Below are 27,999 nucleotides of genomic sequence, written 5' to 3' on the forward strand. Positions count from 1 at the left end.
AAATGTTATTAGCTACAACTTCACAACCGGTTTCTCCAGTCCTCGGGCTTTTGTGCTGCCAACTCCCCTGTTTCGGCCAAACAGGATACCATGGGGTACTGCAGTCCCAGGTGATATTCCCGTCCAGATATCACGACAAAAGCACCGACCAAAAATGGCGACTTCAAAATCAACCGAGGGCGTCATTTACCGGTCATGCTAGCGAAAGAGAAGAGTCGGAAAGAAACTGCTAGGGCAGGATTCGAAACGCCGAGGTAGAAAACGCACAGTCGCCCACACCACCAGTCAGTCATAAGCTGGAGAAGGGACAACCCGAAAAGGTGAGCTGCAGCCCAGTACAGCGACCACGTGTCGGAGGGCGGTCTGCGTCTGCGCAAGCCAGGCGCGCGCCCGTCAGCCGGAAGAGCCGCGCGTTTCCGGGTTGGAGGCGGGGAGCGGTGCCGGAAGTACTCGGGGAGGGCCGCGCAGTCGGACCGGCTGCTGAGACGAAAGCTTCACTGGGGCAGTCTCCGCATATCATGGGGAGATAGACGCTGCTGCCTGTGAGTCTTGGGCCCTGGCAGTTGAGGAAGAAGAGTGGGAGGAGGGAGTCAGGACCCAGACCCACAGTGGGTCAGCGTTTGAAGAACCAGGTTGTGGAGAAGACTGGGCTGTGAGCAATCAGGCTCTTGGGATGGGACTTGTGGGGATCGGGCTCGGAGAAGACGCGGCTGTGGGGACCCGGGCTCCGAAGGAGACTTAGGGAACCGGGACGAATGTGAGTTCTCCGGCACATGAGGGAACGCGGTCTGAGAGGGTCAGGATTGTGAGGTCCGGTACTTTTAGGATGATAGGGTCGGAACGAAACCGGGCGTGAAGACACGGGCTCCGGAGAGGTAAAAGTGGAGTAGTGAGGACTTGCCCTCCTAAGAGGCAGACGCGGGACAGCGAAGACCCCGGCTCCTAAGGATTCAGAAACAGGGCAGCGAAGACTTAGGTTCCTGAAGGGCAGAAGCAGGCGGAGAAGACTTTAGTTTGGGAGGGAACAGAAGCGTGCAGTGAAGACTAGGGCTTCTATGGGGACGGGATCGGGGCTTTAGAGAGTCCCGAGTTCCTGAGGAAACGGGGCGGTGAGAACACGGCTCCAAAATACGGAAAATCTAAGGGGTCGGGACTGTGAGATCAGCCTCCACTGGAAGGGGAAAGGGAAAGGATTTGGAAAAGAAGCGATCAGGTTTTTTTAACCCCCTCGTAGTCTCTATGCCCAGAGTGATAAAAGATGTATTCAGGGGAAGACGACTCCTTCGCGCTTGCCTACTTGGTTTTTGGCAGGCAGGTTTTTCTTGTGTCAGATACTTAAACCTAGGAAGTTCACATGCAAGAATCTTCGTTTTTCTTCTCATTCTTGCGAATTGGATGTGAAGTTGGAAGCAGTTTGAACTCAGATATATACTTGCTAAGTGCTTTGAATTCCATTCCAATCAACCCCAACTGAGCACAGATCTCCAAAGCCCAAATTTCAGAGATGGAAGGGCCCGAAAAGATCATCTATTTAAAATTCCTGTTTTACATGTAAGGAGAAGAAGACCAAAAGGGGTTTAGGATCACAGTGAGACAAGGAGTGGTTGGATCATAAATTTGGTACAGTATCCTACTGTGTAGCATATGATGCGTGATTAACATTCCTTGAATAAATGATTCTGGAATCTTTACCTTCAGACTTAAGAAGGAAATTATTTTAGAGTCTAATACTTTGAGTCTCATTACTATATTAACATAGATAATAGTGAATGTCACCAGTAAAGAAACCTTTAAGTGAAGCCAAATATAATTTTTTTAAAAATACACTAGAAAGTCACAAATAGCAGGCATGGTGGTGCACACCTGTAATCCCAGACACTCTGGAGACTGAGGCAAGAGGATTGCAGCCTCTGCAGTTTAGTGAGACACTATCTCAAAATGAAAAGGGCTGGAAGGCTGGGGATGGGGCTCAGGGGTAGAACACTGGCCTAACAAGTGCAAGGCCTGGGGCCTGGGTTAGATCCTCAGCACCACATAATAAACAAACAAATAAACAAATAAATGGTATTGTGTCTAAATACAATTAAAAAATAAATATTAAAAAAAAAAGGCTGGAGATGTAGCTCAGTGGTAGAGTACCCTGGGTTCAATCTCTAGTACCCACCCCCCAAAAAAGTTGCAAATAAGTTGTATCCTATATTTTTGACACAAGTATTACTATGGATGGCTGTTTTTAGATAAGGATGGACTTGGACCAGACACTTCAGACACTTCTTCACTAGTATTTTTTATTGAAAGCTACTGAGGTTAACTAGGCACAATTTAAGCACTTTTTTTCCTTCCCGCCCCTGCCTCCTTTCTGTGTACTGGGGATCCAACCCTGGGCTTTATACATGTTAAACAAGTGCTCCACACTAAACTACACCCCTAATCTTATTTGTTTATTTAGACAAGAGTCTTGCTAAGTTAACCAGACTGGTCTTGAATTTGTGATCCTCCTGCCTCAGTCTCCTGAGCAGGATTACAGGCATTCACTACCAGGCCTGGTTTAAGTACTTTGAAGTATTGTGTGGCTTAATAATTATAACAGCCCCAGGAGTTAGGTATTTTAGGTCCATTGTACAGATAAAGAAATAGGTTTAGAGAGGTTAAGTACTTTCCCTGAAATCAAGTGACCTAGCCCAGTTATTTGTGTCTCCAAAACTTTTTTTTTCTACTTTTTCTAAGTGGATTCCCTCTCCATGTCTGTCTTGTCCATCAGCAAAATATAAGTAATAGTTATATAAAGCATGTCATTGAATGAAAGCACTCCCTTCTTTATAAGATTTCTCTTAATGTCAAAGACTATAACTTGTTAGTATATTTAATGTGGTATTTGAGGAGAACTAAATTTCTATGTTTTCACAGAGCATAATTCAAGATAGACAAAAAGAAACATTTATAGTTTTTCCTTACAATAGAGCCCAGCAGAATTAGGTATATTTAATTTTAAATTTAGGAGGCCAAAGCCAGGTGTAGTGATGCATGCCTGTAATCCCAGAGACTGAGGCAAGAGAGTCACAAGTTCAAAGCTGGCCTCAGCAACCTAGTGAGACTGTCTCAAAATTAAAAAAATAAAAAGACCTGGGGATGTTGCTCAGTGGTTAAGTACCCCTGGGTTCAATCCCCAGTACAAAAAAAAAAAAAAAAAAAAATTAAGAGGTCAAGCAAGTGCAACTTGGTCCTGCCTGGGACATTTAGCAACACCCTGTCTCAAAATTTAAAAGGGTGGGCATATACTTTAGTGGTAAAGCACTTGCCTAGCATGGCAATCCTCAGAACCACAAAAGAATATAAAAATTGGATTAACTTGTCAATTAATTGTTAACATAAACTGTATGGTTGGGGCAATTGGGCTAATTTGTTGGAAACTGCTATTTTTCTCCCATGACTTACCCTATACTATTTGCAAGTACCTATATACAAATAGTTAGAATTTATACACAGCAAATTATGAGAGAAAGCATGCCTGTGTCACAATTTCATTGATGGTTTAGTGATAATTTATTCCTGAGTTATCATCTTTATCTACATTTGCAAAATATACTCAATTTTACTCATTTGTAGCTGTAGCATTGGGGTGTTTAGCGCCCTCCCCACACCCTTGGTACTGGGAATTGAACCCAGGGGTGCTTTACCGTGGAGTATATCCTTAGTCTTTTTTATTTCTTATTTTGAGACAGGATTTTGCAATGCCCAAAATACCAGTACCATAAATTAATAAATATTAAAAAAAAAAATCTTCCTGGTCTGGCTCCTAATTATAGGTGCAAAAACTCTAGTCAAAGGTGGTGCCTACTTCTCTTATTTTTACTGGAGATTGGAATTAGGACTTCACCCATGTCTGAGCTAGATTCCTCAGCTGCGCCCACTCTTTTTTTTTTTTTTTAATTTTTTTTTTTTTTAAAGAGAGAGTGATAGAGGAGAGAGAGAGAGAGAGAGAATTTTTAATATTTATTTTTTAGTTCTCGGCGGACACAACATCTTTGTTGGTATGTGGTGCTGAGGATCGAACCCGGGCCGCATGCATGCCAGGCGAGCGCGCTACCGCTTGAGCCACATCCCCAGCCCTTTTTTTTTTAAATTTTGAGACAGGGTCCTTGTGGATCCTCCTTCTGTCTCATCCTCCCAGGTAATTGGGATTACAGGTATGTACCACCACATCTGGTTGACACTTACTCCTCTTGACTTTGGTTTTCCACAATTTTCCATTTACTATTCCATTTATTTGTTTTTATTTTTTGCTGTATTGGGAATTTAACCTAGGGCCACACATGTGCTAGACAAGCATGCTACCACTAAGCTACATCCCCAGCCCTTTTAAATTTTCTTTTGAAACATGGTCTCATCAAAGCTGCCCTTGAACTTGGGATCCTCTTGGCTTAGTCTCCTGAGTAGCTGGCATTGCCAGCATGTGCTAACTTGATTTATCTATGTAATTAATTAATTTATTTATTTTGGTGGTGCTCAAGATTGAACCCAGGACCTTGCACATGCTAGGCAAGCACTTCGCCAACTAAACTACATGCCCAGCCCCTTATTTATTCTTTAAAATGAGGGTCTTATAATGGCATCCAAGATGACCTTGAACTCTTGGGCTCAAGAGATCCTCTTGCCTCAGCCTGCCATGTAGCTGTGATTAGCTGGGCATGGTGGCGCATGCCTGTAATCCTAGTGACTTTGGAAGCTGAGACAGGAAGATCACAGGTCTGAGACTAGTCTGGGCAAAAGATTGTCTCAAAATTAAAAATAATTAATTTCCGGAAAGGATCCCAAACTCAAGGCTAACATCAGCAATTTAGTGAGGCCCTGAGGCTGCTGGGGATATAGCCCAGTAGTAGAGGGCCACTGGCTTCAATCCCTAGTACTGCCCCCCCAAAAAATAAATAAATAAAAAGACTCATAAACAGATTAGGTAACTGCTTAAGTACATATAGGTAAGGGGCAGCATTTGTACTTGACCTCAGAGATTCTCACCAGAGTCTGTATCCTTTCCCACTGCACTGTATTGCCTTTCTCTTAAGTCAAAGTCACCTACATGGGCTCACACTAGCCAAAACAAGCATTAGCTTCAGACAGGAAAAAATTCCTTGTTTCTTTTGCTTTCAAGTCTCATAGACAACAAATCATTGATTCTTTGTGGTTGATTTTAGGCTGGGAAATATGAGCTGTTTTAGATAGAATTGGAAGCCAAGGAGAGAAATAGGTAGGTAGAAAATCCAGTCATGTACTACAGTCATTTTGTTTAAAAAATAAATTCCTGCCAGGCACGGTGATACGAACCTGTAATCCCAGCAGTTCTGGAGGCTGAAGCAGGAGGATCATGAGTTCAAAGCCGGCCTCAAGCAACTTAGACCCTGTCTCAAAATGAAAAATAGAAAGACTGGGGATGTGGCTCAGTGGTTAAATGCCTCTGGGTTCAATCCCTGGCACCATAAATAAATAAATAAATCCTAAACATTTTAAAGGTAAACAAGTTGCAAAAACAGTATGGTATTCTATTCCCCCCCCCCCCTCTCTCTCTTTTTCTGTATATTGAACCTAGGGCACTTTACCTCCAAGTTACATCCCCAGCAGCCCTCAGGGCCTAAGTAAATTACTGATATTGACCTTGAATTTGGTCAATATCCTGCCTTAATTTCCCAAGTACCTGGGATTACAAACTTGCAGCCACCATACCTGGCTTCCCAGCCCCGAATATTTTCATTTGTAGCCCACTGAGGCATGGACTTTCTGAAGTTACATGTGAATCTCATGGCACTTAAAATTCACATAGCAGGTACCAAAAGGGGTTAGCTATTATAATTATTTTCTCAAATATCCCACAGTTAATGCTTCTGTTTTTACCTCTTTTGTGGGGAGATAACAGGGACAATCCCTGTTAACAACTGAGCCACATCCTCAGCCCTTTTTATTTTGGGGGGAAAGGATCTTTTTTTTTTTTTTTGTCTAGCCTGAGCACACCGAGACTAGAGTAACCCCTACCCCGATTTTAATGTATATGTTCAGGAGCAGAAAGGAGGGAGGTCAGTGGATGCATCAGGGAAAGGATCTTGCTAAGTTGCTGAATGCCTCGCTGAATTACTAAAGGTGACCTCAAACTTGGAGTCCTCCTTCAGCCTCCCGAGTTGCTGGGTTTACAGATGTGTGCTTCCACACCTGGCTACCTATTTTTTTGGCATTTTGAGGAAGCAAGAGTTAGAAATTTGAGTAGCTGAAAAGCAATTGTGCTATATTACATAATGGAATTCAAGTTATTTACAGTCAGTTAATTCCATTGGGCTTCATCAATGTCATCCACAATTGGGGTTGATGAAAATTATCCGTAAACAGGTAATTTGGACATGGAGTCATTGACCATACTAATCAGGTTGCGATGTTTGATTTTTTTAAAAATATTTATTTATTAGTTTTAGGTGGACCCAATATCTTTATTTTCACATTTATGTGGTGCTGAGGATCGAACCCAGTGCCTCGTGCATGCTAGGCGAGCACTCTACCACTGAGCCACAACCCCAGCCCAACGATGTTTGATTTTTAAAATTTATTTTCAAATTTACATACAAATAAAATTCTTTTAGAGTACAGTCACAGCTGGGAATAAGACATACATATTGTCATATAAGTACATTAACATTGAAGATTCAGAATATTTCCACCTGTCCCCAAATTTAATCATGTTCCCCATTTGTAGTCAAACCTTACCCCACAGCAGACCCTTTGGCAACCACATCTCTGTTCTCCATCCCTATAACTTTGCCTTTTTCAGAGTATCATATAAATTTATCAATTAGCCTTTCAGGTCTTGCCTTTTTCACTTGGAGAGTCATCCATTTGTTGCATGTATCAGTATTTTTTTAAAATTATTTTTTAGTTGTAGCTGGACACAATACCTTTATTTTATTTATTTTTATGTAGTGCTGAGTAACGAACCCAGGGCCTTGCAGGTGCTAGGCAAGCGCTCTACTGCTGAGCCACAACCCCAGCCCTATATAATATATAGAAGTTGCCAGACTATCTTTTCAGAAGAGTGCATCATTTTTACGTTCATACCAGCAATGTATGAGGGTTTCAGTTGCTTTGTATCCTCTCAAGCACTTGTATGTGTATGTAATTTTAGCTATTCTAAAAGGTATATCCCATTGTTTTAATTTGCATTTTTCTAATGGTTAATGATATTGAGCATCTTTTCACAGGTTTATTTGCCATCTGTTTATCTTTGGATCTATTCAGATCCTTTGCCTATTTTGTTGTGCAGCTTTTATTGCCCTTTTTTTCCGTGATGCTGGGGTATCAACCTAGAGCCTCAAACATGTTAAGCAACCACTGTACTGCTTAGTTAGATCCTCAGCCCCCTTTTTATTTATTTGTTTATTTTTGGTACTGGGGATTGAATATAGGGATGACTACTAAAATACATCCCAAACCCAGCCCTTTTTGTTGTTGTTGTGCTGGGGATTGAATCTAGGCCTTGTGCATGCGATCAAAGTACTCTACCAACTGAGCTATATCCCCAGCCCTAGCCCAGACCTTTTATTTTATTTTTTTAAATGTTTGTTTAGTTGTCAATGGACCTTTATTTATTTATTTACTTATATGTGGTGCTGAGAATCAAACGCAGTGCCTCACACATGCTAGGCAAGTGCTTTACCTTGAGCTTCAACTCTAGCCTGAGCCCAGCCCTTTTTATTTATTTACTTTATTTTGAGATGGTCTTACTGAGTTGCTTTTATCCTAAGTTGCTGAGGCTGGCTTTGAATTTGTGATCCTCCTGCCTCAGCCTTCCAAGCCACTGGTATTACAGGCTGTGCCACCTTGCCTGGCTTCCCAGCTCCTTTTTTAAAAGTTGGGTTGTTAGTTTTCTTCCTCTTCTTCTTTCTTTTCTTTTTTCTTTTTCTTTTTTTTCTTTTTCTTTTTTTTTTTTTTTTTTTTTTTTTCAGTACTGGGGATTGAATCCAGGGCCTTGAGCATGCTAGGCAAGCACTCTACCATTGCTCTACCATTGATCTACACTCCCAGACCCTATGTGGAATTTAAATAAATGATACTAAAGTATTCTTAGTATTCTGTACCTAGTACTCCACTGAATGGTGTATCTTGGAGATCATTTTATGATTGTCCTTGTTTTTTTTTTTTTTAACAGCTTTATATTTGTATAATTCACATATTGTACAGTTCACCAATTGAAAAGCGTACAATTTAGGGCTTTTTTGGTACATTCAGTGGTGTACAAATGTTGTCATGATCTAATTCTGGATTATTTTTATCTTCCCCAAAAGAAACCCCTATGCCCAGTAGCAACCATTTCCTATTACCTTCCCATACCTCCTAGCCATAGGTAGCTACTAGTCTACTTTACTTCACTATAGATTTGCCTGTTTTTGACATTTCTTGTAAATGGAATTGCATAATATATGGTCTTTTTTAATATTTATTTTTTAGTTGTCATTGGATACAATACCGTTATTTATTTATTTCTTTGTGGTGCTGAGGATCGAACTCAGGGCTTTGAATGTGCTAGGTGAGCACTCTGCCGCTGAGCCACACCACAGCCCATATGGTCTTTTTAAAATGGTTTCTTTCATGTAGCATTATATTTTCATTTGCCTTATTCTCCATCCTTAGGTCCCCCCAATACTGAGGTGCTCTATCACTGAGCTACAACCTGATCCCTTTTTAAATTTAATTTTTTAAAAATATTTATTCTTAAGTTTTAGGTGGACACAATATCTTTATTTTACATTTATATGGTGCTGAGGATCGAACCCAGCGCCTCCTGCATGCTAGGCAAGCACTCCACCACTGAGCCACAACCCCAGCCCATTTTTTTGGTTTTTGTTTATTTTTTGTTTGGTTTGGTTTGGTAATGGGGATTGAACCCAGGTCTTGGTGCATGCTAGGTAAGTGCTCCACCGTAGAGCAACATGCCCAGCCTTTCCTTTATTTTTAAAAATTATTTGAGACAGGCCTTGAACTTGTGATATTTCCACCTCAGCCTCCCAGGTAGCTGTGATTACAGGTATACACCATATCTGACTATCTCATTCTTCCATTATATAGTTATACCCTAATTTATTTAACTATATCACTTTTTTTTTTTTTTTTTGGTGGGATTGAATCCAGGGCCATGTGCATGCAAAGCAAGCACTCTACCATCTGAGTTATATACCCAACCCTAACTATATCACTTTGATAGATTTTTTTTCCTTTAAAATTTTTTTGTTTGTTTGTTTATTTTTATGTGGTGCTGAGGTTTGAACCCAGTGCCTCACACATGCTAGGCAAGCGCTCTACCACTGAGCCAAAACTCCAGCCCTGATAGATATTTCTTATATGTACTGTATAGTAAGTATAGTACTATTCTATTCATATACAAGATCAATGTAATATAAATTATTAAAAATGGATCTGTGGAGTCAAAGCAATATGGGGCTGTGTATATAACTCAGTGGTAGATGTGTGCTTGGCATTTTCCTTCCTTCTTTCTTTGGAAATAGGGATTGAACTCAAGGGCACTTAACCACTGAGCTGTAGCCCAGCCCTTTATTTTTATTTTGTATTTTTTAGTTGTTGATAGATCTTTATTTTATTTATTTATATGAGGGCTGAGACTCGAACCCATATGCCAGGCAAGTGCACGACCGCTAAGCCAAACCACAGCCCAGCCCCAGACCTTTTTAATTTTCATTTTGAGACTGGGTTTTACTAAATTGCTTAGAACATCTGTAAGTTGCTGATGAGGCTGGCTTTGAACTTGCAGTCATCCTGCTCAGCCCCCCAAGCTTTTGGGATTATAGGCATGCACCACCATGCCTGGTTTGCTTAGCATTTTGGAGGCCCTTAGAATAAAAAAAAAATAACTGGTATATACTTTTCCAGTTTTCCTAGATTTTTCCTTGTAGCCCTTTATAGAGACCTCTAAATTTAACCAATGCACAGTTAGTTGCTTTTATTTAGAGTAAACCAGAAGAACATGTACAAACGTTGCTTTCTCATATTAGAAAGTTAAATAGTATGTTGGGGAGGAACTCAGCAATAGGGACAGGAGTAGAATAGACACATTCAGGTTGCTAAGCTTTCCCAGATCCTGAAAGATGTTACATGGTTCCCGCAGGTTCAGATCACACAATTTTGCTGCTGCTGCTTTTTTTTTTTTTTTTTTTTTTTTTTTTAATTTTGATACTGGGGATTGAACTAGAGGTACTTTACCAGTGAGCTACATCCCTGTACCTTTATTTTTTGTTTTGAGACAGGATCTCGCTAAGTTGTTGAGGCTGGCCTCAAACTTGCAATCTTCTGCGTTGCAAGAATTACAGGCATGTATCACTGTGCCCATATTAATTTTTCAGTTTCTCTCTCTCTCTCTCTCTCTTTTAACATTTATGTTTTAGTTTTAGGTGGACACAATATCTTTATTTTTTTATCTTTATGTGGTGCTGAGGATTGAACCCAGTGCCTCATGCATGCTAGGTGAGGGAGCCCTCTACCACTGAGCCACAAACCCAGTCCTCTCTTTCTCTCTTTAATGGTCCTGGAGATTGAACCCAGTGGCTAAACATGTGCTCTGCCACTGAGCTACAGTCCCAGCCAGCTGCACCATTTATTCAATTATATATATATATATATATATATATATATATATATATATGTACATATATGTATATACACACCCTCACACATATGTATATATATACATATTCCCTCCCCACTGAGACAAAGTCTTGCTATGTTGTCCAGGCTGGTTTTGAACTCCAGACAAGTGATTCTTCCACCTCAGCTTCTAGAATGCTGGAACTACAGGCGTGTCCTACCATGCCTGTCACCATCATTAATTTTTGTTTTTATTTTACGGTATTGGGGATTAAACTCAGGTACTCTACCATTATGCTACATCCCTTGTCTTTTTATTATTTATTATTTGTTTATTTATTTAATGGCATTAGAGATAAAACCCAGGGCCTCCTACATGCTAGACAAGCATGCTACCAACTGAGATACATTCCTAGCCCCTGTTTTATTTTATTTAGTACTGGGAAGTTGAACCCAGGGGTGCTTTACTACTAATTTCCTCTCCAGCCCTTTTTTTTCAAATTTTCTGTTTTGAGACAGGGTCTGTCTAAGTTGCTCAGACTGGCCTTGAATTTGCGATCTTCCTGCCACAGCCTCCTGAGTCCCAGATTACAGGCATGTACTCTCATTAGTCTTCAAAATATTCATTATTAATTAATTTTTAAAGTTGTTTTGAAAAGAGAGTGGGATTTTTTTCTTGCCACATAATAGGGACAAGGAGATAGTTTGCCTGGATCCTGATTACTGAAGATGTACCAGGTCATGCTACAGTAGTGCTTCTGTGGCAAGGGTGGTGCTTGATGCTAGTTGTTCATTTACAGGTAGCTTTTGAAAATGGCTGCCTCTCATTTCACCGGGCTCACAGCTGTTGCTGATGTAATTAAAGATCTAGACACTCAGATAGCTGTAAGTAAGCTCCTTGAGGCCACTATGGGCAGAACTTGATGAATGTGCTTCTGATCCTGATGACACCAAAGCTGATGTCCACAGAGTCAACACCATGGCTCTAAGATTTAGGAATTTTGGCTGCTTCGGGCTAGGATTTCTGCATGTACTTAGCATTGCTAACACAGAGAAAATTTGCTTTTTATGATAAAGAATAGTTTACTTTGAAAAGTTCTAAAAATTGTGTTTATTTGACATAGCCCTGAATGGGCTCAAGCATGTTTTGAAATGCCAAAATGAACTAATCTGTTTTCTTGAACTTAGTGACTAAGTTTTAAGTATGTGATTGTGACATGACTTATTTGAATTTAACATTATTTGATACTTAAATAATAATGCATGTAGTACTTCATCAAGTATTTTATTCAAAGTCCTCAAATGTCTTGCTTAATCTAATGTGTTTTTATATAAGATTCCTCATTTCATTTACTTTCTTCCTTATTTCAATTTTGTGGACTATTTCATTTAGCTTTTGGAGAAGAGATGGTTTCTAAATATCAGGTGAGAGCAATGAACATTCTTCATTTTCTCCATTTTAATGTGTAGGTATCAAATGGTCACCATCCCAGATATACTGAAGAGTCCTCAAAGCCTGACAGATTTCACATAATTTTACTTTCAAAACTTATTCTTTATTATAGGTGTTTCTAGCACTAATTCTCATGTTTTTCTTCTTCAGTTGATTGGCCTTGGTCCTCACAGCTCCAAAAAGAAACAGGATCTTGATAAGCTCTATGAGCTGAAGTCCAAAGCTCGGCAGATTATGAACCAGTTTGGCCCCTCAGCACTAATCAACCTCTCCAATTTCTCATCCATAAAACCGGAACCAGCCAGTACCCCTCCACAAGGCTCCATGGCTAATAGCACTACAGTGGTAAAAATTCCAGGCACTCCTGGGACAGGAGGTCGTCTTAGCCCTGAAAACAATCAGGTATCATCCCCTTACTTTTTCCTTTCTATAGTCACCTCTTTTTATTATTTGAACCAGGAATTCTTTGAGAAATGGCCATCTCAGGAGCTGCCTCTTCTTAGTTGAAAAAGAAGGTCTGTTCCTGCCTTTGGAATTCTAACATTCTTTTTTTTCTTTTTCTTTTTTTTTTTTTAATAGTTGTAGATGGACAGAATGCCTTTTTGTTTTTATTGTTTATTTTTATGTGGTGCTAAGGATCGAACCCAGTGCCTCACACATTAGGCAAATGCTCTGCCACTGAGCTATAGCTTCAGCCCCTCTAAGATTCTTTATCAAATTATCATATTCAAGATCCTTTTTTACTGTCTCTTATATATGCTTGTGTGTATGCATATGTACATACATACATACACATGCATATACTAACATGACACCTTGCATATGACAGATGCTTTATATGTGTTAGTTATATAGTTGTTAAATAAAATAATAAATGTGCTTTTTTACTTCTAAAATAAAAGTATTCTGTCTCCAGTCTTCCTTTTAGTTCATCCAACTGCTGCCTTTGTTAATTTCTGCAGTGATTTAAAAATCTGTTTCCCTTTCTAGCTGTGATCCTGATTCTACTATCTAGAGCCACAAGAAATAAGTATAATGCCTTGGCTTGGATCTTATAGGCTGAGCAGAATGGATGAGGAGACATTTCAAGGGAATGGGTGGAGGGACTAGTAAGGTAAATGGGGGAGAGTTGGGTAGACAATAAGGAGATAAACATGTATTTTTGGTACTGGGGATTGAACCCAGTGTGTTTTACCACTGAGCACTTATCCCCAGTCCTTTTATTTTTCATTTTGAGACAAAGTCTCTCTTAAGTTGTAAGGGCCTTGCTCAGTTGCTAAGACTGGCTTCAACTTGGGATCCTCCTGGGTCAGCCCCCTGAGTTGCTTGGATTACAGGCATGTCCCATCCATGCCTGGTGCAACAAATATGTTTTTTAAGTATATGGTCTGTTGGAAAGAGCAAGAAATAAAACTATAAAGTAGGACTACAACAGAACATAGTAGGCCTTTTAGGTAATAGACAATCTTTGCAGATATTTAATATTTAATAGAGAGTAACATTAACATAATAAAAGTAGTATACCTTAGGAAGGATTAACTTGGCAGTAAGGAAATAAAGGGGTAGGAAAGAGGGATAAAGTGGAAAGAAGATCAATTCTAAGACTTGAAATAAATTAAGACGTGATAAAGACTTGAATTAGGGGCTGGGGTTATGGCTCAGTGGTAGAGCACTCACCTCACATGTGAGAGGCCCTGGGTTTGATCTTTAGCACCACATAAATAAATAAAATTAGAGATATTGTGTTCAATTACACCTAAAAAATAAATATTAAAAAAAGACTTGGGGCTGGGGATGTGGCTCAAGCGCTAACGTGCTCGCCTGGCATGCGCAGGGCGCTGGGTTCGATCCTCAGCACCACATAAAATAAAATAAAGGTGTCCACCGAAAACTGAAAAATAAATATTTAAAAAATTCTTTAAAAAAAAAAAGACTTGAATTAAGTAATAATGGTAAAATGGAGAAGAATGGATAAATCTGAGACATCATTAACCAGTATTTATGTATTGTTGTTGCGTCTATTATTATTATCATTACTACAGTGCTGGGGATTAAACCCACGGGCCTCACACATGCTAGTCATACATTGTATCACTGAGAGACATCCCCAGCTTCCACCTTGATCACTTTTTAATGGTGTATATATGTAATATAACACTATTTATGAAAAAGGGATGGTAGCTATACATATTTAATATATTTAGTTATAGATAATACAAGTTCCCTCCCCTCATAGAATTTTTAACCTGTTAAGTCAGATCACAGGCAAATTTATAATATACATAAGATAGAAGGGTACACAGAGGATAGAAAAGATTACAAGTGGTTGTGCTTACCTGCATTGTCTAGGAAAGGCATCAGAAAAGAGTCTCATTGAACTGGTGCAGTGGCTCATGCCAGTAATTCCAGTGATTCAGGAGGCTTGAGTCAGGAGGATGGAAAGCAAGGCCAGCCTTGGAAACTTGATGAGCTCCTGTCTCAAAATAAAAAATTGAAAAGAGCTGCATGTGTAGCTAAGTGGTAAAGTGCTTCTGGGATTGATCCCACTACCAAAAAGAAAAAAATAGAGTGCCGTGAGCTGAGCATATAGGAAAAAAGGAGGAAGAGCATGTCTAAAGGTAATGGTATAAGGGGTGCAATTTGTGGTGTTCAGAGAACTAGAAATTGCTTAATATAGAGAGAGGTGAGGCATAATGGGAAAAGAAAAAGAGTTAAGGTTGAAATAAACTGCCTGACAATTGGATGCTGACCTCTTTTCCAAACTACTCTTTCTGTCTTTCCCTGGACTACTTCTGTCTTGGAAGTGTAGTTTGGTAGCAGTGCCACCAGTGGGCCATACTGAACTCATTGGAAAGGAAACTAAACCCAACAAACTGACAGCCTTTCTTCAGTATGGGATTACAAGTTATTTTGCTTCCTTACTCACTGAAGAATCTCCTCACAATTAACTTTAGGTATTGACCAAGAAGAAATTACAGGATTTAGTAAGAGAAGTGGATCCAAATGAGCAGTTGGATGAAGATGTGGAGGAGGTAAGGTGGATTTGGGTTCTCCAGAGACTGCCCCTGAGGGCTGATATGACATAGTGATTAGAGAAACTTTAGGGTCAGATGAATCTGAATTTGAATCTTGGCTCTGCCTCTTACCAGCTGTGCAGTTATGGACAAGTTGCTTAAGCTTTTGGAGACTCAGCCCTGCTGGGAGGAGTGGCACATGCCTATAATTCCAGTGATTCAGGAGGCTGAGGCAGGAGGATCACAAGTCCAAGGCTAATCTCAGCAATTTAGCAAGACCCTGTCTCAAAAATGAAAAGGAATAGGGATGTAGCTCAGTGGTAAAGCACCACTGGGTTCAATCTCTAGTATCAAAAAGAGAATTGAGACTTAGGGGCTCCTCTTATGTTGATTGAGTGTGACAGTATTTACTTACAGGGTTATTGTTAATATCTCGGCCGGGCTTGGTGGCACACACATATAATCCCAGCGGCACAGGAGGCCGAGACAGGAGGATTGCAAGTTCAAAGCCAGCCTCAGCAAAAGCAAGGCACTAAGCAACTCAGTGAGACCCTGTTTCTAAATAAAATATGAAATAGGGCTGGGGATATGGATCAATGGTTGAGTGCCCCTGAGTTCAGTCCCTGGTACCCGCCCCCCCCCCAAAAAAAAAAAAAAAAGAAATCTTAGGCTATTTTGATTAATTGGTTGATTGATTGATTGTGGTGCTGGGGATTGAACTCAGGGCCTTGTGCATGCAAGGCAAGCACTCTACCAATTGAGCTATATCCCCAGCCTTCTTATGCTATTTTTATTCCAACTAGGATTCTATTAGGATTTTATTTTTCTCCTGTTCTTTTTTTTTTTTTTTTTTTTTTGCAGGGGAGGTGTAGGTGCTGGGGATTGAACTCAGAGCCTTCTATATGCTAGGCAAGCACTCTACCACTGAACTCTACCTCCAACCTGTATTTTCACATAATGTGCCTTAGTATATACCTTCTTTCGTACACTGTGTAATATGCTGGGTTCTTAGAGCATTCTTTTTTTGTTGTTGTTGTTTCTTTTTTGTTTTTTTTTTTTTTTTTTTTTTTTTGGTGCTAGGGATTGAACCCAGGGCCCTGTGCATGTGAGGCAAGCACTCTATCAACTGAGCTATATCCCCAGCCCCCTTAGAGCCTTCTTTTTTATTTTTTTGTACTGGGGATTAGACCCAGAGCACATTAGCACTGAATTATATTCCCAGCCCTTTTGTTGTTGTTGTTTAGTTGTGTTTTTTGGGGGGGTATCAGAGATTGAACTCAGGGACACTCAACTACTGAGCCACGTCCCCAGCCCTATTTTGTGTTTTATTTAGAGACAGGGTCTCACTGAGTCGCTTAGTGTCTGGCCTTTGCTGAGGCTAGCTTTGAATTCATGATCCTCCTGCCTTAGCCTTCTGAGCTGCTGAGATTACAGGCATATGCCACCAGTCCTGGATCCCCAGCTCTTTTTATTTATTTATTTATTTTTTGGGAGGAGGCTTACTGGAGATTGAACCCAGGGGCATTTGACCACTGAGCCATATCCTCAGCCCTATTTTATATTTTATTTAGAGAGAAGGTCACTGAGTTGCTTAGTGCCTCACTAAATTGCTGAGTCTAGCTTTGAACTGGTGATCCTCCTGCCCCAGCCTCTCAAGCCACTGGGATTACAGGTGTGCACCACTGCACCTGGCCTTATTTATTATTTTGAGACAAGATTTTGCTAATATGCTATGGCTGGACTTGAACTTGTGATCTTCCTGCCTTAACCTCCTGAATTGCTGGAATTACAGGTGTGTGCCATCATACCCAGCTTTCTTGGAGGCTTCTTTTATTTCTATTTATTTCTTTCTTGATTCTGGAATGAAATTCTATTGTTGTTTTTATTTTTTTAAGCAGAGGCATAATATTTGCCCTGTATGTGTGTATGTGTGTGTGTATGTGTGTGTGATGTAACAGCTTTATAGCTATATGTTTTGTTTGTTTGCTTGTTTGTTTGGTGGTTCTGGGAATAGAGCCCAGGGCTCTTGCATGTTAAAAAACAGCTCTACCGGGGCTGGGGATGTGGCTCAGGGGCTGGGGATGTGGCTCAAGCGGTAGCGCGCTCGCCTGGCATGCGTGCGGCCCGGGTTCGATCCTCAGCACCACATACCAACAAAGATGTTGTGTCCGCCGAGAACTAAAAAAAATAAATATTAAAAATTCTCTCTCTCTCTCACTCTCTCTTTAAAAAAAAAAAAAAAAAAAAAAAAAAAAAAAAAAAAAAAGCTCTACCACTGGGTTACATCCAGTTCTTATAATGGCTTTATTGAGATATAATCATATGGGGGCTGGGGTTGTGGCTCAGTGGTAGAGTGCTCACCTGGCACATGTGAGGGTTCGATCCTCAGCACCACATAAAAATAAGCAAATAAAATAAAGGTATTATGCCCAACTATAACATATATATATATAAAAAATCACATACTGAGGCTGGCTTTGAACTCGCTATCCTCCTGTGTCAGCCTCCCAAGCTTCTGGGATTACAGGTGTGTGCCACCATGCCTAGCAATTTTGGAATATTTTCATCACCCCAAAAAGAACCCATACCCATTAGTGCTCACTCCCCATTTTCTCCCAATCTACTTAGCCATAAGCAACAATTGATCTTTTCTACCTCCATGAATTTGCTTATTCTGAATATTGCAAATACATGGAAACATGATATTTGGTCTTTTATAACTGTTTTTTTTTTTCATTTACTCTAATGTTTTCAAAATTTATGTAATAGCAGTACTTCGATCCCTGTTATTCCACACATATTGGTACATCCATATTATTATGGCTCAGTAATATTTCATTGTATTCCTATATCACATTCACAAAAGATCGGCCTCTGCAATTTGGTGCTGCCCTAAGCAACTTAGTAAGACCCTGTCTCAAAAAAAAAGAAAAAGTAGTTGGGAATTTAGCTCAGTGGTAAAGTGTCCCTAGGTTCAATCCCCGGTGCTAAAAAAAAAAAAAAAAAAAAAAAACCTACATGAAATAAATGAAAAGTTTATGTCTATATCAATGCCTATATCATATTTTGTTAATATGATATAGACACACAATGAAATATTATTGTATAAATATTATTCAATAGTTAATGAATATTTGGATTACTTCTACTTTTTGGCTGCTATGAATAATGTTGCTGTGTACCTTCTTTTTTTAGTTGTAGATAGACATAACAATATCTTTATTTATTCTTTTTATGTGGTGCTGAGGATCCAACCCAAGACCTCACACATGCTAGGCAAGTTCTCTACAACTGAGCCATAACCTCAGCCCCTGTGTACATTTTTGTACAAGTTTTTTCCCCCTTTTTTGAAAAAAAATGTATGTGCAAGTTTTTGTGTAGATACATGTTTTCATTTCTCTTGGGTGTATACCTAGCAGTAAAATAATTGGATCATGTGGTAACTCTGTGTTTAACCTTCCAGAGACTGCCACTTATTTTCCAAGAAGTACATAATTGTACATTCTCATCGCCAGGGTAGGAAGATTACAGTTTCTTATACTACTGTTGATAATTTCCTCTCTATTTTTTATCTTTCTTCTGAAACAATAAGTGGTTGGATTGATCCTCTTTGGGCTTTTTTTTTTTTTCTAATTTTTCATCCCTTTATAGTTGTACTTCTACTTGCTAAGGTTTTCCTTAGATTATGTTCTAAACCTTTTAACCTCACCAAGTTACTGAGGCTGACCATGAACTTGCGATCTTCTTAGCTTCCTGAGTTGCCCGGCTTCATGTAGATTTTTTTTTTTTTTGGTACGGGAATTGAACGCTGGGGCACTTAACCACTGAGCCACATCTCCAGCCCTTTTTAATATTTTATTTAGAGACAAGGTCTTGCTGAGTTGCTTAGGTTCTCACTGACTTGCTTAGGGCCTCTCTAAGTTGCTTCATGTAGATTTTGTGTGTGAGTGTGTGTGTGTATGTGTGTGTGTGTGTGTGTTAGTGGTTGATGGACCTTTATTTATTTGTTTGTTGATATACAGTACTGAGAATTAAACACAGTGCCTCACACATACTAGGCAAGTGCTGTACCACTGAGCACCCCAGCCCCTTGGTGTAGATTTTTATCTTCAGAATTCTGATTTTGCTTTCCCCATGGTCTAGGAATAATCAACAGTGAAGTGAAAAGATCTTAGAATTTGGACTCAGAATAATGAAGTGAAATTCTGTTTCCACTGCTTTCTAGTTACATAGCCATAAGCAAGTTGGTTCTCCTGAGTCTTAACATTTTCATCTATCTTCATTTTGTCCTAACTTTTTTTTTTAATATTTATTTTTCAGTTTTCGGTGGATACAACATCTTTATTTTATTTTATTTATTTTTTTTATGTGGTGCTGAGGATCGAACCCAGTGCCCCGCGCATGCCAGGCAAGCGCGTTACCGCTTGAGCCATGTCCCCAGCCCTTGTCCTAACTTTTGATCTGGGTAATGTTTCTGTTGTCCTCCTCATTTCTTATCCCCACCTTAGCCCAAATGCTGATTTCAGGCCTACTAATAGAAAGTCTATTGAAATATGTAATTCAGACTAGACACATTGGCTCATATCTGTATTCCCAGCAATTTGGGAGGCAGAGGCAGGAAGATCATAAGTTCAAGGCTACCCTTAGCACTTAGTGAGACCCTGTCTCAAAATAAAAAAGGATTGGGGATATTATTCAATGGTAATGTGCCCCAAATTCAACTTCTAGTACCAAAAGCAAAAAAAGAAAAAGAAAGAAATACACACACACACACACACACACGCACGCACACATATTATGTATTATGTAGGCAGATGGCTGGGGTTGTGGCTCAGTGGTAGAGCACGAGGAACTGGGTTCAATTCTCAGCACCACATATAAATAAATGAATAAAATAAAAGTCCATCAACATCTAAAAATAATATTAGCCAGACACATTGGTGCATGCCTGTAATCCCAGTATCTTGGGAGACTGAGACAGGAGGATCGAGAGTTTGAAGCCAGCTTCAGCAACATCGAGGTGCTATGCAACTCATTGAGACCCTATCTCTAAATAAAATAGAAAATTGGGCTGGGGATGTGGCTCAGTGGATGAATCTTCCTGAATTCAATCCCCAGTACCCCTCCCAACAACAACAACAACAAAATTTTAAATGCAGGCAGAAAACTATTGTCTCAGCAACAGGAGCCTATCCCTATCCTGCCAATATCACTGTTACTGTCACTCACTTTACCTTCTCCAGATGCTGCTGCAGATTGCTGATGATTTTATTGAGAGTGTGGTGACAGCAGCCTGCCAGCTTGCCCGGCATCGCAAGTCCAGCACTCTGGAGGTGAAAGATGTCCAGTTGCATCTAGGTATGTGGTCTTATTTCTCCCTGAAGTATCCACATAACTATACCTTCAGGACTGTCAGGGAAAGCGTAGTCAGAGAAACCTTTGTGCCAAGACCAGACTTTTGGGTCCTGGGACTTATATATTCATTTAATAGTAGCACTAAATAGAAGAAAGAAATCTATCCATAGGAAGGGGGTAGTCATTTGATCTGAAACCAGATTTTGCCACTTCTAGCTAAATCATCTTATCATTCCTACTTGATTTCTCTTAGATAAGCCCGTTTCCTTATTTGTAAAGTAGGGATCCTAATATCCTCTTTACAGGATGATTGTGAAATTATAGATTTTATATATAAAGTAACTGGTATAGGATCCGGCACAAAATAAGTGCTTAGCAATTATAGTTACCATTATATCTCTGCTATTCAAATAAACTTTTCCTGAGGCTAGCATCAACAACTCAGCAAGTCCCTATCTCAAAAATAAAAAAGGACTGAGGATATAACTTATTAAGAAAGCATCCAGGGCTGGGGATGTGGCTCAAGCGGTAGCGCGCTCGCCTAGCATGCGTGCGGCCCGGGTTCGATCCTCAGCACCACATACCAACAAAGATGTTGTGTCCGCCGAGAACTAAAAAAATAAATATTAAAAAAAATTCTCTCTCTCTCTCTCTCTCTCTCTCTCCCCCTTCTCTCGCTCTCTCTTAAAAAAAAAAAATAAATAAATAAATATTAAAAATTCTCTCTCTCCTCTCTCTCTCTCTCTCTTTTTTTTTTAAAAGAGAGAGAGAGAGGAGAGAGAGAGACAGAGAGAGAAAATTTTTAATATTTATTTTTTAGTTCTCGGCGGACACAACAACTTTGTTAGTATGTGGTGCTGAGGATCGAACCCGGGCCGCACGCATGCCAGGCGAGCGCGCTACCGCTTGAGCCACATCCCCAGCCCTCTCTCTCTCTTTAAAAAAAAAAAAATTAAAAAAAATAAATAAAACACAAAAAAGGGATAGGGATGTGACTCAGTAGTTAAGTACTCCTGGTTTCAATCCCCCATATTAAAAAATAAAATTAGGGGCTGGGGATGTGGCTCAAGCGGTAGCGCGCTCACCTTGCATGCGTGCAGCCCGGGTTCTATCCTCAGCACCACATACCAACAAAGATGTTGTGTCCCCCGAGAACTAAAAAATAAATATTAAAAATTCTCTCTCTCTCTCTCTCTTTCTCTCTCTCCTCTCTCACTCTCTTTAAAAGAAAAATTAAAAAACAAACAAACAAAAAGAGAAAGCATCCAGCTTCAATCTTTAGTACCAAAAAAAGACAAGTCAAAAAAAGAATACCCTGGGCTGGGGATGTGGCTCAAGCAGTATCGCACTTGCGTGTGCGGCCCAGGTTCGATCCTCAGCATCACATACAAACAAAGATGTTGTGTTCGCCGAAAACTAAAATTAAATAAATAAATAAATATTTAAAATTCTCTCTCTCTCTCTCTCTCTCTCTCTCTCTCTCTCTCTTTAAAAAAAAAAAAAAAAGAATACCCTCGCAGCTGGGTGCACTGGTGCATGCCTGTAATCTCAGTGGCTCAGGAGGGTGAGGTATAGGAGGATCACGAGTTCAAAGCTAGCCTCAGCAAAGCAAGGGGCTAAGTAACTCAGTGAGACCCTGTCTCTAAATAAAACACAAAATAGGGTTGGGGATGTGGCTCAGTGGTCAAGTGCCCCTGAGTTCAATCCCTGATACCCCTGCCCCCCCCACCCCCGCCAAAAAAAAAGAAACTATTGCTTGGCCTGGCACAGTGGAGCATGCATATCATCCCAGTGGCTTAGGAGGTTGAAGCAGGAGGATCACAAGTTCAAAGCCAGCTTAAGCAACTTAGTGAGGCCCTAAGCAATTCAGTGAGACCCTGTCTCAAAAAAGGTTGGGGATGTAGCTCAGTGGTAGAGTGCCCCTGGGTTCAATTCCCCAGACCACACACACAAAAAAAAGCTCTTGAAGGAGCCAGGTGTGATTTCCCATTGTATTCCACAGAATAGCCTAGTAGGGTTAGTGTTAGTATAGTTGATGCCCAGATTTATCCTCCCTGATACTGGAAGGGGCATATTGCACCCCTGATGCTGCCTTCCTGGTACCCTTAACTCTGTTGCTTCTTCTTTTCAGAACGCCAGTGGAACATGTGGATTCCAGGATTTGGTTCTGAAGAAATACGGCCCTACAAAAAAGCTTGCACCACAGAAGCTCATAAACAGGTGAGGAGCCGGGCATGGTGTCGGGCTACCTTCTAGGGGTCTCACTTCCCCCGCAAAGCAGGTTTCATTCTCTGGATCAAAGGTCAGAGAGGCCCAGAGGCAGCAATAGTCAGATATTTCCTTAGCACTGTGCTATTTCTATATGGAATCTCAGTTTTTTCTCTCAACTCTGATGGGCTTCACTTCAAGCTTTTTTTTTTTTTTTTTTTTTCCTCTCGGTACTGGGGAGTGAATCTAGGGCCACTCTACATCCCCAGCCCTTTCTTATTTTGAGACAGGATTTCACTAAGTTGGAGAGACTAGATTCGAATTTGTACTCTTCCTGTCTTAGTCTTCCAAGTAGCTGAGGTTACAGGCAGGTACCACTGTGCTTGGTTCAAGCTCACCCCCTCCCAATCTCCTTAATGAAATCTTCCTTTTGTTGCTGGTTTGAACATGCCCTTGAATAGAGAAAGGTCAGAGGAAGCAGAAATATCCTATGCTTATGCTAAGATGGAGTATTCAGGCTGCTCTGCTAAGCATTCTGGCCCACGTCCCCAGCTTAACCTTTGTTCTCTACCCTTCTTAACAAGGAACCTAGATGTTGGTGTAAGAATTAGTCATTGGTCAGTCCAGTAGCAGAATTGGCCTCCCTTTGAAAGGCTGTTATCCTTTCTGCTTTAACTGGCTACTCTGATTTGAAAAATGAGATGTTTAATGCATTCTGCTGTCATATATAACATGTTAGAGTTAAAAAAAAAAAAAAAAGGAAAAAAGGAAAGAAAGAAATGAAGAGTGAGATGTTTCCAAGCTTGATAGGCACTGGGAAGTCCTGGGTGAATGTCCCTTGCTTTTTCATCTTTGGGGTCTCTGGAGTAGTTGTTTACAGAGTTCATAGAGGGAGCCCTCCTGGGAAGCCACCAATAGCCTGAATCAGAGGTCCATACTGTTCTTCTGAAGGGAGTTCTCCAGATTGTCTCTCTGGCTCTAGAGCTCTGTTTAGTTAAAAAATGGCATAATAAAGGGGTAACGTCTTGGTCAAAAAGAGTGAGCAAAAGCAAGTTACTAAAAATGGAAACCCGTGATCTGACTGGGTCCACAGTGGGTTGTGGTAGAAGTTGTTAGTCTTCAGTTGCCCTTTACTGCACATCATCACGGGTGAAATTTTGACTCTCTTTGTGTTGCAACAGGTTTGAAACTGAGGCCCTTTTCCTATTTTCTCCATCATTAGAGAAAGAAGACATTGGGGTGAGGGAATCCTAGAAAACATGTTTTGCTGACCTATCCCTTATGTCCCCAAAAGGCAAGAGCTGTCCTCTTCTACTTTTAACCTTTTTGCCATCCTGATACCCCGAGCAGTTTGAGTCTTTTGGTGGGTGAAATGGACCTGCTGGCCTATCTCAGTCTCTGTACTGTGCTGTCTGGTTAAAAGAAGGCTGCTGAGCTTCTCTGTGACTGCAAGTCCCCAAGGGCTCTAGCCTATACTGTAGACCATGCTGCCTACTAACTGCATATGCATATTCCTAAAGCTCTTGACTCTAATCTGTATAATTGCTTATTTCTCTCTCCTTTCAGAGAATGGCATTGATCCGGAAAACAACCAAGAAATAACACACGGAAAGGTCAGGGAATGGACAACAATGTATTTGGAGATACTTGAGCTGAGATTTCAGCCATCTCATCCTTGGAATTTTTTTTTTAAATGCTTTACAGAGAAGCATATATTTTTTATTAACAGTGCAGCAATATCTATAATGACTGAGAGGATCTGCCAAAAGAATAAAGCCTCCTACCCTTACTTCTGGTCCCTTTTCCCTGACATCTCAAAGAGGAGCAGTGTATCTTCCAGAGAAGATTTTATTTGTGGTTTATTATATAAGTAATTGAATATGGGACAAAGCATTATGGTCTTGTTGGGTGAGACAGTATTAGCAGGATTTGTAGAGAGTTTTGTTTCCTCCTCCCTTCCCCCTTTCCCTGTACTTTGTAATGTCAGTGTTTATATGAATATGAATTTGATTTGCTTTTCCAGAATAAAGAAGTTATTAATCGAAAGCCACAAGGTTGTGTGGCTTACAAACCTTTGAAATGCCAGAGGAAGTCAGGGGGAAGAGCAGGACTGGCCAGGCTCTTAACAGCAGGGGGCAGCACTGGTGTCAGTTTCTGCATTGGAGAAATGCTCAGGGATTTTCCATTGTTTTACTCTAAGGGAGGATAGATGCCATCAGTAGTGGTTTGAACCCACTTTCTCTGCCATCAGGCATGATGAATTCTAGAAAGCCATACAATGAATAGGCATCCTGGTTTGAGCAGTGTGAATGTGCTTAAGAGCCCTTTTTGACCTGTTCTGGAACTTCTAGAGAACTATGTTCACCTGTGCCATGAGAAAGGATGGCAATAGCCTTGGGAAAATCCTGTCTGTCCTTAATTACTGGTATCCAATCTTGGGATTTTCACCATGTTGCAGAGGAAACTAGGCCCCTTCCAGACCTCAGAGTCATGTCCTCCAATGGCATCATCCTGTCCTGTGCCCAGTATTGCCCTTGTGGATTGTGAGAGTTCTTTGGGCTTCAGGGAAAGTGGCCATTCTGCCCAGGGTCCACCACCTTGCCCTGCTTTGGTCCTCTTCTTCCTAAGACTCAGCCTAAGATGGGACCCTACTCTTTACTCCTCCACACTCTGATTTTGACCCCAGAACCCCTCTCTTCACAGCTCCTAGGTCTTTTGGGTGAGCAACTCAAAGTCCCTGCTGATATTTCTGTTGCTCTTAGCGGAGGTCAAGGGGGCAGCCAGCTTTCCATCCTCCTCCAGCATTACCTGACTCTAAGCTACCAGGTTACTCTTGAGGCTAGCCACCAGGATGATGTTAAGGGGTCTTAATTTTTTCCTGAAGCTACTGGGCGACACTCTCAAAGGATGTTCTGTTGGTGATATCAAACAGCAAGAGGCCTCCAGCAAAAGTTCTGACAATAGGAGCAGCTCACTGACCTCAGCACCCAAGAAGAATCCAGCTTTAGTTTTTTAAGTCCTGTGTTGAGGATAGAAGGGGACAAGGGAATTGGGGGAATTTAATTTGAAAGAACTGAGGTAGTCAAAAGACCTCTTTTCCTAAGTCAGCTGTGTTAAAGGTGAGTGGCTTCCTCTACCTCAATCTCATTGTCCTATCTGTACATCGAGGAGTTTTTTTCATTCATTCAGCAAGTTTTATCCCTATATTTTTATTGGTGCATTGTAATTTTACATAATAGTGGGATTCATTAATATGTATTTATACATGCACATGATATAACAATATAATTTGGTCAGTATCATTCCCCAATATTTTCCCTTTCCCTCCCCGTCTCCCTCCACCTGGCCACTTTCTCAGCAAGTGTTTATAAGCTGTGCTCATGCCTGACCTAGACAGGAGGATACAATGATGAATAAAACACCCAGTGAACATTCCTGCCATTGGAGACAGACAAAAGCAGCAAAAGAAAGGTCTACATGACTGGGGGAGGGGGCTGAGCAATTGGAGAGAAATATTTGAGCTGAGATTTGAGGGATCCAGGTGAAAGGGCTGGAATCTCTTCCAGGGAAATATATAGTGTAGTGAGGTAGGTTGAGCCCAGTCTTGCAGTGCCTTGGAGGCCTCAGAAGGATGATATTTATACCCATATCATAGAAGTGCATCCTCGCTGGTCGCACATGCCTCAGTGGTTCAGGAGGCTGAGGCAGGAAGATCACAGGTTCAAAGCCAGTCTCAGCAACTTAGCGAGACCCTGTCTCAAAAAGGGCTGGGGATATGGTTCAGTGGTTAAATGCCCCTGGGTTCAATTCCTGGTACCAAATAAATAAATAAAAGAATCAATGTGGCTAAAGCTCAAATTGCAAGATTTGGAGAGAGTAGCTAAAGATGAGCAGAAAGGGAGCCTTAGGGTGGACAGCCCTCAGGTTTGGTAGTGTCACTTTGTCATTAGAGAGTCAACAGAGAGATGCCTTTGGGGGTAAAGCAAAGAATATGCATTCAAGGGAGAATGCAGGCCACTGCCAAGAGTGAGAGATGCCTTTTGGGGGTTCTAGTCTTCTTTTAAAGGAAATTTGGCGAGGGATGGGTATAGAAAGGTATGTAGGAATGATAGCAGTCTGGTGGTTGGTCAGTGTCTAGATCTTAGGCTGATGTGGTCTTTGTTATATGTGATCGATAGATAGCACTGGAAAGTTCCCTAAATTAGAGGTTCCTCGAAATCTCTTTGTTAGATCTATTTATTGGGGGCTTAATTAACAGTGTACAGACAATGTACAGATTTCTCAGGAATCGGGGGAATAACAAGTCTGCAAGAAATTGGAAGTGACAGGCCTGGAAAAGCATGTAGAACTTCTGAATTAAAATCTTATTTCCTGTCCTTCCTTTATGTCTCCTTTCTACCTATTTTTAAATTTCTTCTATCTTACCTCAGCTTCATTCTGGCTTCTCACATGTATACCTGAAGCCCTCAGTTCGGTGCCCATGCTTAGGCTATTTGTGTGTGGCAGGGAATGGGAGAGTAGTGTGGGAGGCTCAGCAGGCCAACTCTGGGCTTCCCACTCCTCTTTAGACTGAGCAACATCTTTCTTAACTGTTGGCTCCTACAAAGATCCCATCAGACAAGAGGATTCTGATGCTTAAAACTTGCATATAAACAGGAAGTTTGGCTGGTTGCCTTGGCACACACCTGTAATCCCAGTGGTTCAGGAGTCTGAGGCAGGAGGATCACAAATTCAAAGCCAGCCTTAGCAAGTTAGTGAGGCCCTAAGCAACATAGCAAGACCCCATCTCAGAATGAAAAATAAAAAGGATTGGGGGTATAGCTCAATGATAAAATGCCCCTGGACTCAATCCCCAGTACCAAAATGAAAAACAGTGCCAGGCAGTGGGAAGCCAGGTAAGTTTTAGCTAAGGACTGATTTTGCTGTTTGCATGGTAAAACCTTGCTTAGCTGCTGGTGTGGAAAGTGGAATTGGAAGCAGGCAGGAGGGGGCCAGCCAGGAAGTTGCTGTAGTTGTTTGGACTAATGGTCAAGTAATAAGGCTTAAGAGGTCCTCCTGAGGAAGAATTAGTCCAAGGGTTGTTTTTGTTGTTTTGTTTTTGTTGTAATTGACACAATATCTTTATTTATTTTATGTGGTGCTGAGGAGCAAACCCAGTGCCTCCCACGTGCTAGGCAAGCGCTCTGGCACTAAGCTGTAACCCCAGCCCAGTCAAAGGGTTTTAAGGCAGGATAAGGGCTGGCTACAACAAGGATGGGATGAGTTCTGAGACAGAAGGAGCCACCTGGGACCAGGAAGCCATCCTGGTACCTGCATGGGATGAAACTGGGAGGAGGAGGG

General features: G+C 40.9%; 1 protein-coding gene across 12 annotated transcripts; it reads left to right on the forward strand.

Annotated features, from left to right (window-relative positions):
• Positions 1 to 409: 409 nt before the first annotated feature.
• Positions 410 to 27,959, forward strand: TAF12 (TATA-box binding protein associated factor 12). 12 transcript variants are annotated; one of them, XM_081305153.1, is made up of 9 exons: positions 434 to 542; positions 11,149 to 11,227; positions 11,434 to 11,514; positions 12,023 to 12,054; positions 12,233 to 12,484; positions 15,037 to 15,114; positions 20,340 to 20,454; positions 22,583 to 22,671; positions 24,226 to 27,959. In XM_081305153.1, exons 4-9 carry the CDS (start codon positions 12,037 to 12,039, stop codon positions 24,259 to 24,261), a joined length of 588 nt encoding a protein of 195 aa, XP_081161279.1. In that variant the 5' UTR covers positions 434 to 542; positions 11,149 to 11,227; positions 11,434 to 11,514; positions 12,023 to 12,036; the 3' UTR covers positions 24,262 to 27,959. The 12 variants fall into 12 exon arrangements, with proteins under 12 accessions (XP_081161269.1, XP_081161270.1, XP_081161275.1 ...); XM_081305149.1 differs by lacking the exons at positions 11,149 to 11,227; positions 12,023 to 12,054 and adding an exon at positions 10,293 to 10,359 and having other exon boundaries at positions 413 to 542; positions 24,226 to 27,954; XM_081305148.1 differs by lacking the exon at positions 12,023 to 12,054 and having other exon boundaries at positions 435 to 542; positions 24,226 to 27,954.
• The last annotated feature ends 40 nt before the right edge of the window (positions 27,960 to 27,999 follow it).

The sequence above is a fragment of the Spermophilus citellus genome (assembly GCF_964194105.1).
Source record: "Spermophilus citellus genome assembly, chromosome: 9".
Taxonomy (NCBI): domain Eukaryota; kingdom Metazoa; phylum Chordata; class Mammalia; order Rodentia; family Sciuridae; genus Spermophilus; species Spermophilus citellus.